Source organism: Telopea speciosissima, chromosome 6 (assembly GCF_018873765.1).
Source record: "Telopea speciosissima isolate NSW1024214 ecotype Mountain lineage chromosome 6, Tspe_v1, whole genome shotgun sequence".
In the NCBI taxonomy this organism is placed as follows: Eukaryota; Viridiplantae; Streptophyta; class Magnoliopsida; order Proteales; family Proteaceae; genus Telopea; species Telopea speciosissima.
In genome coordinates this window covers 68,405,263-68,417,739 of record NC_057921.1, presented here as the reverse complement: position 1 = coordinate 68,417,739, position 12,477 = coordinate 68,405,263, and the positions used below count along the sequence as shown (strand labels likewise).

The 12,477-nt window shown below is 39.7% G+C and overlaps 1 protein-coding gene across 4 annotated transcripts; it reads left to right on the top strand.

Moving 5' to 3' along the window:
- Window positions 1-6,980: 6,980 nt before the first annotated feature.
- Window positions 6,981-9,323, top strand: LOC122664648 (RNA-binding protein 24-like). Of its 4 annotated transcripts, none has more exons than XM_043860566.1 (6): window positions 6,981-7,355; window positions 7,473-7,605; window positions 8,186-8,261; window positions 8,453-8,489; window positions 8,634-8,894; window positions 9,066-9,323. In XM_043860566.1, the coding sequence occupies exons 1-6, from the start codon at window positions 7,149-7,151 to the stop codon at window positions 9,150-9,152; spliced, it is 801 nt and encodes a 266-aa protein (XP_043716501.1). In that variant the 5' UTR covers window positions 6,981-7,148; the 3' UTR covers window positions 9,153-9,323. The 4 variants fall into 4 exon arrangements, with proteins under 4 accessions (XP_043716501.1, XP_043716499.1, XP_043716500.1 ...); XM_043860564.1 differs by having other exon boundaries at window positions 8,186-8,315; XM_043860565.1 differs by having other exon boundaries at window positions 8,183-8,261.
- The last annotated feature ends 3,154 nt before the right edge of the window (window positions 9,324-12,477 follow it).

The following is a 12,477-nucleotide window of genomic DNA, read 5'->3' as shown; positions in this document are numbered from 1 at the left end:
GACAGAGCTGGCAATGTTTGCACCCCTTATGACTACTGATCATCACATGCAATCCACACAAGTGATTTATGAATGAGAGAGAGTGAGAGATTTTTTTTATTGGTGGAGTAACGTGGTACTGGGCCTGGGAGAGTTTTAAATGGAAAAGTATCTCTCAACTGCTGTGGTAGCCTATGCTTTTCTCACAGAGATTTTTTTAATATTTATGTCTTTTTCAAAAAGTTATCTTTGGGAGAATGTTCTCTATGCTGCAACGCATACTTTGCACATGAGCCTGCCACTTAAGGGGTAGGGTGGTCATTGCACCCACCCCCATGTGCCTGGGCGTAGCCTGTACTGCAGCATAGAGAACAGCACCCCATATTTAAATTGAGAAAGTTTTCTGATCATGCAAGTGAAATAGGGAGGGCACCAATAAAGAAGAAGATCGAAAACGGTTTCAATAGGGGCAAAGATGTAACTTCATATGAAGACGAAAGAGATATATATAAAGAGAGAGGGGGTGTTATTTAATAGGGAGAAAGGTCTCTTTCTGGGAGTGTGGCCTATGCCAGCACTCCCATGAGTCTGTCTCTCTCCTCCCTATTTGAAAAGACACATTTGCCCCCTTGTTTTGAGGAAGAGAGAGATAGACACATGGGAGTGCTGGCGTAGGCCATACTCTCGGACAGAAAACTACTTCCCTTACTTAATATATGAATCAAAATTTATCAAATTTAAAATGTTTAAATGGTTAAAACCAAAACATAACCGTTTATTAAAAGGTCTCGTTTTTTATATCAAAACTGAATCATTTATTAAAAGTGATTCTAGTATAAACTATAAATTACTCAATTTGATATACTTTTGACACCCTTGAGTAATAGTGTACCCTCCACTATTAGTTCAGAAAACCTTCTTCCTATAAAAATTACTATGGGGGTATTCGACGGGTGGCTCTATGAACCCTTGCCCTAGTTTCAACAAATAAATATTGAATAGACGAACAACAACAATAACAACGAAGGCAAATGAGGTGAGAGTAGGCATTCATGTCTTTGGTCTTCCACATCATTGTGCTGGCTATTGAAAGCCACACCTCCATAGGCGGAGGGGAGGGGAAAAAACGCTCTCCAATCCCTAAAAGCGTAGTGCAGTGCAGTTTAGGGTTGAGAGCTCAACATGTGGAACATATTAAATCCAATGGTACCGAGCTAGAGAAGGAAAAAAAATAGGTCAATCAAGCTCAACAACATTGGATTTAGCATCTTTCACATGTCGAACTCTCAACCCCGGACTGCATCGCAATGCACTTTTAGAGAATTGGAGGATTTTAAGGATAATTGTTATTTAGCTAGTGTAACCATTGGCCCACTTTTCAGCTTTATGGGTAGTGTATTGAGGGATATGGCTCTTCTATAGCATGCACTACAGGTCCTGTGGTGCGGTACCAAAACTTGCCACGTGGGCAAGGTCCCATTTGGATTACGCAGATCAAGCTAAAAATTTGGATTTCAACTCAATCTGTATCATTCAAATGAGAGCTCGTCCACATGGCGAGCTCTGATGCCACACCACAAGATCTGTAGTGCACTCTTGTGCTACAAAGGAGCCCAATTTGTCTATTTACATAAAGCGAGAAACCCGGATGGAGTATTGATTATTGTGTTGTTGAATGTTGTTTGCCAATGTTTTTGTTTTTTTGGGTGGGGGAGGGGGGGAGTTATAACCGTAACCTCAAGGTATTGGGTGGATTGGAGAGAGCTCCTCAAGATCTAACATATTGGAATCCCAAGGGGTTAGTGCAGCTGGTTTGGAGGGGACATTAGACTCCGCCTCAGGAAGCGAGGTCTCGTGATCAAACCTTCGCTGCTGCATAATTTCTTGGAGCCATCCTCCTGAGGCTCACTAGGGCACAGAAGCTCCCGGTTCGTGCGTGGCGCTGGGGTCATGTACGAGCTCAGGGGGGATTTAGTCGGCCTAAAGTCGGATACCCCTCCTGTCTCCAAAAAAATAAAAAAAAAGATCTAACATATTGGTAATTCTAACCCAAAATCTTACATTAAGATGAATGAAGCGAGCTTCGTTAATGCACTTTGGTGTATATATATAATATGAGAGAAAGTCCGAAACTGTGGCCTATATCAACACTCCCATGAATTTATCTCTCTCCTTCTCATTTAAAAAGACATACTTACCCCCTTGATTTGAGGAGAAAAGAGATGGACACATGGGAATGCTAGCATAGACCACAATCCCACACAGAAAACTTCTCATATAATATTTACATGGTAAACCAAATTTGATATCAAACCGAAAATAAATCGAAAAGGAATTGAACAAAAGAGAAATAAATTTATTAAAAAAAAATCCGAAACCAAATTGAACCAAAAACGAATCTCTCTTTTTTTCGCTTGGTTTCGGATTCTCTTAGTTTTACACTGAAATCGATGATATCAAATCAAAATAGAATTGAATATATAATCAAAAAAAATTTCTTTTGTTGGAACAAGCTCTCCAACTAGCAATGTGGCCCTACGCTAGCACGAGGGGCATACAGATGAACATCAAAAAGGGTATTTTTATAGGGAAAAAGTTTTCTATCTAAGAGTGTGATTTATGGCAGCATTCTCATGAGTCTATCTCTCTCCTTCTCATATGAAAAGACTTCTTTAACCCCTTATTTTGATAAAAAGAGATAAACATATGGGTGTGCCGGCTTAGGCTACACTCCCAGACAGAACTAATTTTCATTTTTATATTCATGAGAAAACAGTAGGGTTATTCTACCTTTGTTTTGTGAGAAACCACGGTGCCTTCAGAGTACTTTTTGATTGACGTTAAAAGTTTAACCAATCGATTGATAGGTGATAGTTGATAGTTGATAGTTGATACCCTACGAGGGAGGAGAGGAAATGAAAAAGATTAGACGAGGAGGGGAAATAGTGAGGGTGGGAAGGTATAACATTGGCATGTGAAGGATCTGACTCTGCCTGCGTGGTTTGCAGCCTTCATGTGGATAGTACGACGGAATCCACATTTTTCAATGTTCGTTTTCTCGCTACGGCTCGCTCGGCTTTCTTTTTTAGCCTTCTAATTCCAAGCCACATTCTTCCTTCTTTTGACTTAAGGGATGAGGGATTCATATGGGTGGGTGGTGGGGAGTGGAGAGTGGCCATGGGGACCCTTACCCGTAGTCCCGGCCGTACCTTTCTAAAACGGCATAGACCTCTTAGTCACTTACCTTTACTCTTTCATCTTTTACCCAGCCAATGCCAGGTACTTTGATTAGGATTTAGGAATTGTTTTAACCATGGTTGTGAGGTATTGGTTTTGTAACAATACATATCGTGTCAGTATCAGCATTGTATTGGTATCTTTATCGGTCCACATCCATTCTATTAGATGGTTTTTCTTTCTGATATTCATAGCATATCATATCATATAAGGATGTAAATGGATTGGATTCTGCTTAGATACTGTTCGAATGTGATTGGATCTAGATATTTTCTGGCTGAATACGGATATCTCTAAAAGAATTCGGATGAATTTGAATATGAATCGAATTCGGATTTTCAACCATTTGTTTATATCTCTACCTTGTGTAACCCGGACATTCCTCCCCTTAGTGGATACAATTGACTCTCAATCCATATCTCTTAGATCATGATTCTTTTTTCCTCATATTCTAGAACCTTCAAAAACCCTCAAGATTATTATTTACTTATTTTTTTTATCATTAAGTATTTAGATTTTTTTTTTTTTTTTTGATGGATTTTTATCGGAGTATTCAAATTTTTTTCGGATATCTCTAAATGAATACGATTGTCCTTAAACAAATACGGATGCAGATCAGACTTGGATTTTCGGATATCCATTTACATCCTATTATCATATCATATTTTGACAACTATACCCTGCATCTGTATCGTATTTTTATCTTTCACCAATTCAATTTCAGTCCAATTTGAGACCAATACCTAAAACCCTGCTTTTACACTTTTACTCCTTACTTTATTGGCTACGATTAAAAAATATCATTATCAAATGGGTAAGATGCTTGAAACAATATTAAAGTTATGGAAAAAAGTTCTCTATGGGGGACACATGGGCCACACCCAGTAACAATGGAGGGTGAAGTGATCAACTCACACCCATGAAAGGCAAAAATCCCACCCCCGAGATGCTAGTATACACGCTCTCATTAGCTGTCGTGCACATGCGGCCCTGCACTCCCCCCCACAGAGAACGCTCCACCTAAAGTTATTTGTCTAGGGAGAAGGTTCTTTGAGCAAGTGGTATAGAGAAACAACATCTTAAATGACAGAGCAGCAAGATTATTTTTTTTCATGTGAGAATGAGAGAGATAAACACAAAGATGCTAATGTAGTTGCCCTGTACTCAAAGAAATTTTTCTCTAATTTCTATCAAAAACCAGAACTGTTTTATCTATATATAGAGAGTACTGCTGAATTTGACTAGGACCTTTGCTTGGGTAGATTTGTTGAGAAGGATTTAGAAATGGTTATTGGGCCTAGTGGGGAGAGTTGGACATAAACTTTTATCAAAGAAAAAGAACATTGTCTGGTAGTGTGGCCCCTGTGCCCAAACACAGGAACACATTAAATTATCACCTCAACCGCCCCCTCCATGAAATAAAATATCTTATCATACCTTTGTGTGTGCTCTTATTGGCACTCATGCTGGCACAGGTGCCATGTGACATGACATCAATCTAAGTTTCCCTCCACCCATAGAGGACGGTTCCTTCACCATCTTATGGTTCACAAATCTCTCCTAGGATTTTAGTATGTTCCAAAATACCCTCCCAACACCCTTTCTTGCCCTCTCCTGCCCCACGGTGAATGAGATCCCATTCACCATGGGTGGAGGGAAACTCGATCCATCTTTATATATCCTTTTTTACGATAACGTATAATCTATATGGGAGAAAGACATGCACACTACCTGGGCAGCACCAATGGGAGCATAGGACAGGGCATCATACAAGAGGGCCAAAGAGGTCATTTCAAATTGGGAAAGAGAGAGATAGACACAATGAATGCCTAGTATATATATTCAAATGGCAAGATATAGATGTTTGATCATGTAGCGTTTGCACCAGTAAGGGAGCCAATGAGAACACATGCATGGGGATTTGCTTGAATAGAATATTTTATTTCACCTAAGGTTGAGATCGTATATTTGGGCACAGGAATCATGCAACCAGTTAATAGTTAGCATTCTTTTTTCCATATTCAAAAAAACCACAATATTGAGCCAAAGCATGTGTACATGATAAATAAAAAATGCAAAGAACTCAATTTCTCTTAACCCATGGTAAAGAAAGATGATATTTTGGATCTTCAACAACAAAGAAGAGAAGTTAATGATGATATTCACTATTCACCATGAATGAGAATGCCTTCACCTGCGGTGAGGAAGAACTAAATCCACGGGGGGAAAGCAGATGAACTATTGTGTGGTTCAAGATTTGGCCCAAGGGAAGGACGAACGAACCAAGGGTACGACTTTGAAAAGTCTCCCAACCATGAGTCCACCACACCACCATCCTTAAAGAAAAATACAATTTAAGAGGCAATTAAGAAGATCATAAGAGAAGAGCAGACAGCGCGGCGAAGTAGCCACCACAAGAGCCGACAAAGGGAGGTGAGGAAACGAACAAGCCGAGGGTGGAGGGTGGAGGGTGGAGGGTGAAGAGTGGAAGATGGGGGGAGAGAGAGAGAGAGAAACAGAGAAAAGTCAGGTTTGAGTTTGACCGATCTCTCTCTCTCTCGCTCTCTCTCCCTCTTGATAGTCCAAGGCCCGTTGTGTGGTAGCGACAGTAATGATTCAGTTTCGGGGTTTTAATTATCGGATGGAGTTGATTGGCCAACCTCTAACTCTTTCCATTCCCTAATTGAGCACTGGAGGCGCCGGTTAATACGCTCTTTGTTCTTTCAATTTTTTATTATTATTTTTTTAATGAAATTGTTCTTTCAAATTTTATCCTCGATCTCTTCCCCTCTTTCTCTATCATCCTTTTCCTTCTCTCTCCTTACTTATAAATCAATTAATTTACTGAAATTTATGCTTATTATATCTTCATAGTTCATACATTTTAACTCTTTTTTTCTTTCTTATTTCGTAAAAATAAAATAAAAAAACTCTCTTTTAATCTTTCCTCAGATGTCACCTAGAAAGAGAAGGATAGTTTTGGAGGCCGAGCCAAGTACAGGAAAGACCCCCTTGGCATTTGCTTTTGTTTGCTCCTCCACGCACCACCCTCTACCCTCTCGCCTGCACTTTTTCGGTTACAAGGATAGCTGCAGCTGCAGGTTCTCTGAGACAGAGAGAGGTCGCTCGCTCTGGTGGGTCAAGGTATCTTCTTAGACCTCACAAATGTCATAACATGCCTTTAAAAACAACATATACTTTCAACTACAACTATAATAATGAATGATACATTACGACAACATATATTATTACAAGACACAGCGAAAGAGAAAGAGAAAGAGAAAGAGAAAGAGAAAAGGTTGAATACAGCGAAGCAGATATAAGAAGAAGCAGACCCAACATAAGTGTAGAAAGTATTGATCAAAGAGAAAGGGAAGGGTAGAAAATATATATATTATTATTATATATAAAATAAGTATTAATTTCCCATTGGAGTGTTGGTACTTTTGTTGTGGGTGCCCACTGACTGCCTTTTTCCCCCCTTTCCTTTCTATCCTTCCCTCCCCTTGTTTATAAATTTCTGGCTTCTCTGTAGCTAAACTCCTTTCTTTCCTCTACCTTTTTATTCTTGAGTTCTTCCTTTCCACCCTCACTAGTAATGATTTTCTCGTTACGGGTATCCTTGTTGAGGAATCTGAGGAGGTGTGGCAGTGAAAAGGTATGGTGTTGGCAATAGCAGTACCAGTAGTAAAAGAAGAAGAAGAAGAAGAAGAAGAACAACAACAACAACAACAACCACAACCACAATAGCAAGAGTTGATCCTCTTGATTTAATTGATTCCATTTGTGATCAAGACGGCTCTTTCTGACCTTTCATTCTCTCTCCATTTGGGTTCTTGGTTTTGAAGGTGGTGGTGGTGGTGTCTGTGGTCTGTTGTTTGGTTTTGTTCTCTATTGACTAATTTGCTCGTAATTTGGTTTCTACCCTCTTTATGTCTCATCAAAGACAATTCCATATGGTGGGCGGAAACAATGCTGGGCAGTTTGGCGATACAACGTATACCAAGATCTTTGTGGGAGGGTTGGCATGGGAGACTCAGAGAGAAACAATGAAGCGTTACTTTGAGCAGTTTGGGGAGATCCAAGAAGCAGTGGTGATCACAGATAAGAACACCGGAAGATCAAAGGGATACGGCTTCGTAAGTTTACTCTCATTCATATTTCCTTCCTGTTTCTCCAAGCATGGTTTCTTTATTAGCTTATGGATTTTGCCTTTCTGTTTTGGAGAGGGTTAAAGTTTTCTTTATTTCTCTCAGGTCACGTTTAAGGATCCAGATGCCGCAATGCGAGCTTGTCAGGATCCATCGCCTATCATCGACGGAAGGAGGGCTAACTGCAACCTCGCCTTACTTGGTGCTCATCGCAATCGACCACCTACTCCTCAATATGGTTTGTTTCGATTCCTTCTCAGGTTTCTTCAATGCTTTTCTCTCTTTTCAAAACCAACTTTTGCTTTTGATACCCATGTCCTTAATCTTCATTTCATCTCTGGATCAGAAGTTTTTCTAAATCGCACAAAATAATCCTTAATAAACCATATACAAAACAGCATTACTGATTCGGAACAATGGGCATCATTCAAGCTGTTTGTTTTTTTCATATTTGTTGTTTCACTTGTTTTGCTGATTGGGTCTTTCGGTGGGGGAGTGGGGGCCCGGGGGAGTAGGAAGGGGTTTTGGGAATTTTGTCATTGAGATCTTCCAAAATGTTTGAATAATGAAGCATTCGTGTCTTAATTTCTCTTTCTTTCTTGTCTGCACATCCAAAACTGTCTGTGAAATATGGTAGACCCACCTCCCGTCTCCGTCGTCTACGCGTCAACCTCAACGTGCTAACAGCTTCTCATCTATTAAATGTTCATATGATACTAATCAATCGCAATAAAGCTGTCAAGGATATTTAATGGTAGGGAAGTTACTGTTTTTTAATTTATCATTTTTTGAAATATTTTACTTCGAAAATGTAGCAGGTAATGCGAGGTTCAGACCAGCAGCAACAACCGGATCGGCCGCTCCACCCGCTTATCATGGCGGCTCCTCTTCCACGTATATCCATCATCAACCCACCGCTCAATACGCACTTCCTTATTCTGCTTATGGGTAGGTAAAGCTTCGACCACACAGGTGGACTATGATGGATGTATCTCCAATCTCTCTCTGTCTTTCTTTTTTTCAACATTTCAGGGGATTTTATTTCTGGGTTTCATCATCCTTTCCTTTCCTTTTTCATCGTTCAGGTATTCTGGATATTCACAGGACACCATGTATCCCATGGTTAGTAATCTTCCTCTCCCCTTGCATGAAAACCCACGAAGCTAAGCTAATTTCATAAATAAATCTAGAGAACCAGTGATTAGTGATTTCACTGCAACTGCAATGCTGTTAATCATAGAAATTGGTGTATGGATATATGTGCAGAACTATTACAGTGTATATGGAGGCCAACAATTTTCTCCTTACTACAGCACTACGGCGTCCGGAGCTCCTGGGATTATCCATAATTTCTATCCGTTCTACGCCCAATACGTACAGAGCAACCAAGCGCAGGGTTTTGGGGCTCATCAGTATAATCATCCCCAGATGCTACAGTACCCTTATGTCCCTCACCACTTGGGTGCTTCGCCTGGGAGCCTATCCCTCCCTTCGACTTCACTTCCCTCTGCAACCACTACCACCGGTCTGACATCTCATTTACCTATAAACCCTGTAAAAAATTCTTTCTTTGGTAGAAAATACTTTTTATTGTTTGATGGAATCAATTCCAGTAATTCCCATTGAGCAAACAAACACTACTAACTCAGGGTGGAACAATGTGATGGAATTCCAACAGGAGTGACCGTAACAGCGACGGTGACGGCGACTGCCACAATGGGTGTGACAGGAACGGAGACCAGTACTACATCGCAAGCACGAGCTGCAGGGACCAGTATCGAATAGTAGAACTCATCAGCAGCTTAATTTCTAAGAGGGAGAAATGTCATTTCATTCAGTTTCATCACTAACGCCGTTCATACTTGATAGACAGGGAAAGGGTACAATAGCGAGGACAGGAAATGGAAAGAATTATTAAGAAAAGAATTCTTCAGTAGATGATGACACCCAATTGGGTGCTAATTCCGGACATTGATGAATCGAAGACAGCACCATCAGATTGTTAAATTCTTTGGAACGGGCCAACTGATCAGATACACACACAACTAAGCTCGCTCTGCTAACGATTCAAGCATCCGTTTCTGTTCGTTTCAAGCTCAATGGCATGCATGGTTCATTACTTTACTGGCATCATCATCATCATAAACATTATACTTGTTTTGGGTTTAGGAGAATTAGGGGAGGATCGAGTACGTCCTTTAGTTGTTAGCAAGAAATTCATATATTTTGTTTCTGTATTAACACAAGGTCGAGACGAAATATTGGGCGTTCGAATTCGACCTCTGATACTGATTCTTGGATCGGTATGTCTGCGGAATGCAGAGGAGCTTCCGTTGGCAAACACTAGATTACGTTAGGATCACTAACTGGTCTTGGAGGTTTGGTTTTATATCTCCGGACTACATTACCAGCATTTGTTAGTCAAGAAGAAGGTGAGCTTGGCTAGCTTATCCACTAAATTTGTAATTCGTTTTTCTTTTTTTTTTCTTTTTTTCTTTTTTTCTTTTTTTGGCTGTTTTTGACCTTTTGTTTTGTTGATCATCTTCGTCTTCATCATCATTCATGATAAAATATTTAAGAATGTAGGGTTAGTTAGGGAAAGCATGTGCTGTCTTTGTCTATTGCTCTTTCTCCTTAGGCTCATCTGTCTGTTTCCCCCCACCCCCCTCCTCCTCCTCCTCCCTTTGATCTATTTCTTTCCATCTTTTTTCTCTTATCTGTATTCTTTCAGATTATTACCTTTTTTAGAGTTTGTCTGGAATCCGATGAGATCCCGACTGTTTTGGCGATGGGGATTGGAGATTTGATGTGTTTCGTTTCAAAGTTGAGCATGCGGGTCAGAATCATTTGCTTCCGATTCTTGGAATTAGAAGCGAGTGTGTGGATAGGTTTCTTCGCCAAAAGAAAATGGACAAATAGAATCCTAGGAGTAGGTCCTATTGGATCATTGACTTTTGAGAGAGAGGGTAGAGGGAGAGAGAGAGGAGCTGAAATGATTCGGTTAAACAAGAGGCAGCATGAGCCTCTGATGTTGGCAAGAAATTACATATCATCGTCTGGGTTTAGAGTCTATATGTATCTCCGACGGCAATAGAAAATGGCGATTTTAAGGCTGTCTCCGGGTCTAGAACACATAAAATCTGATTCCTCTCTATTTTCTTGCTTTAGAATGGGCGTTCTTGACTCAGAATTTATTGCAAGAATACATACCAAACAAACAAAGCCTAAATAGTAATATCGAGAACATGATCATTCTTTAAGTGAGACAGGCTGTGTTTGATATGCATTCATACCAAGTTCTAGGTCTACAATGCATTCTGAAACAAGCGACCAAATCACACGTTTTCTGCTCCACATTCCTGTTCTGAATTCCTAGAGTGGAGTCAAGAACAAGGCCTCCTTTCGGAACATGCCAAGAAGCCCATAAATCTGTTCAATCCTGCTGTGTCAGTTCGAGAGACCTTGAGAACAGGTGTTCCGCCATGTGGAAGGCTGATGTGGTTACTACAGAACGTTTAACCGATCAAGCAACCCTCTCAATATCTGGTCTTTGTGTTCAAATTAGTCCGATAAACCAGTGTCCCGTGGATTTTCTAGCTCCCCCAGAATAGTATTTTTCTCACACTTTGTTTGGTTGCAACGGGAATTAAAAGAAAGGGAAGTAAAATTTTCATACTTGAAAAAGATATTTTTATAATTATTATCCCATGTGACAATATTATTAATTTCAAATCATTCCATATTTGGTTATTAAACTCCACTTTACTTTGCATCCATTTACCTTTGGATTAAAATGTAAAATAAATATTACATGTAAAATGTATCATTACTAAATCTGATAAAAAATATAAATAGTTTATATAATCACATGGGACGAAATCCTCTTTGCTGACATGGAAATTATGGCATGTGTTAAACCTTCCATCCAGAGTTGGTTAGATAAGAATGTGGAAAATCCAACCACCGCGCCCCAACACATAGCAAGGAAACAGGTGCTTCCGACTGAGGTATCACCCAGCGAAAGATACATCTGCAAACATGGTTATAAGAATCTATAATTGGATCGGTGAAACGGCCATGATCGATCCAACAAATTCTTGTTGATTCCATTGTGTTTCAAGTCGATTTTGGCCGATTCAATTCCTGATTCTGCCCGAGGTGCGCATGAATGAAAAATCAGCTAGGGGGTGTTGGGGTCAAAGGGTTCTTAACAAAATAACAGCTTAAATTGTTAAATAAGAAAGCTTTCTTGTCATTTGATAATCATTATCCCTCTTTTTATGTCCCTTAAATCACATATACTACACCTAACAAATATTTTACGGCTTCTCACAAGGTTGGGAACGGTTTGCTGCCCGTATGGCCCCTGCATCAGGGCGGGGCCAACGGGAGAACACAGGGGCATACAATAAGAGGGGTGTGTCAGTCATTTCACCCTGTATAATGCGACCAGGGTTCCTTTTCCCTATAAGATGTTACTAATGTGTATTCCATCACCAGGGAAAACTCCAGAAACCTAAAAACAAGTTTTGATGGACCAGATTACCAATCCGTAGAACTAAATTATTCTAAATATAGGATTTATTGTACCAAATTACTGATCCAGAAATAAACTAAATGAGATAAATATATTTATTACTAAAATTCCTAAACAGTACCCGCCCTACAAAAGATACTTAACCACGTACTTCTTTACATTTTTACCCCCGTACCATTGCAGCAAAAATGTTTGAAAGAGCTGTTTAACTTGTTCGACATAATTTAAAGTAACAGTTGGGGACTAGAAGTCAGATAATGTATACAGGGTAAAAGGCTACCATAGAACATTAACTGTTAGGCATCTCAATAATTCATCTATTTGGGAAATTTGGTTACCGTTGCACGAAAGATTGGGTAGATAATTTGATCAACCAAAACCCATTTTCAGGTGATGTGGTAATTTTCTCCTTTTTTTTGGTAAATTAAAACTCAGCAAATCAAATGTATCAAGTACGAATTCATATCGCCCCTAGGAGATAAACAGAAGATCAGACCTACAAAAATAAGACAGAAGCAGAGACCTCGGCCAAAACACCTTTCATTAGACCATTCCATAACACCGATAATATAG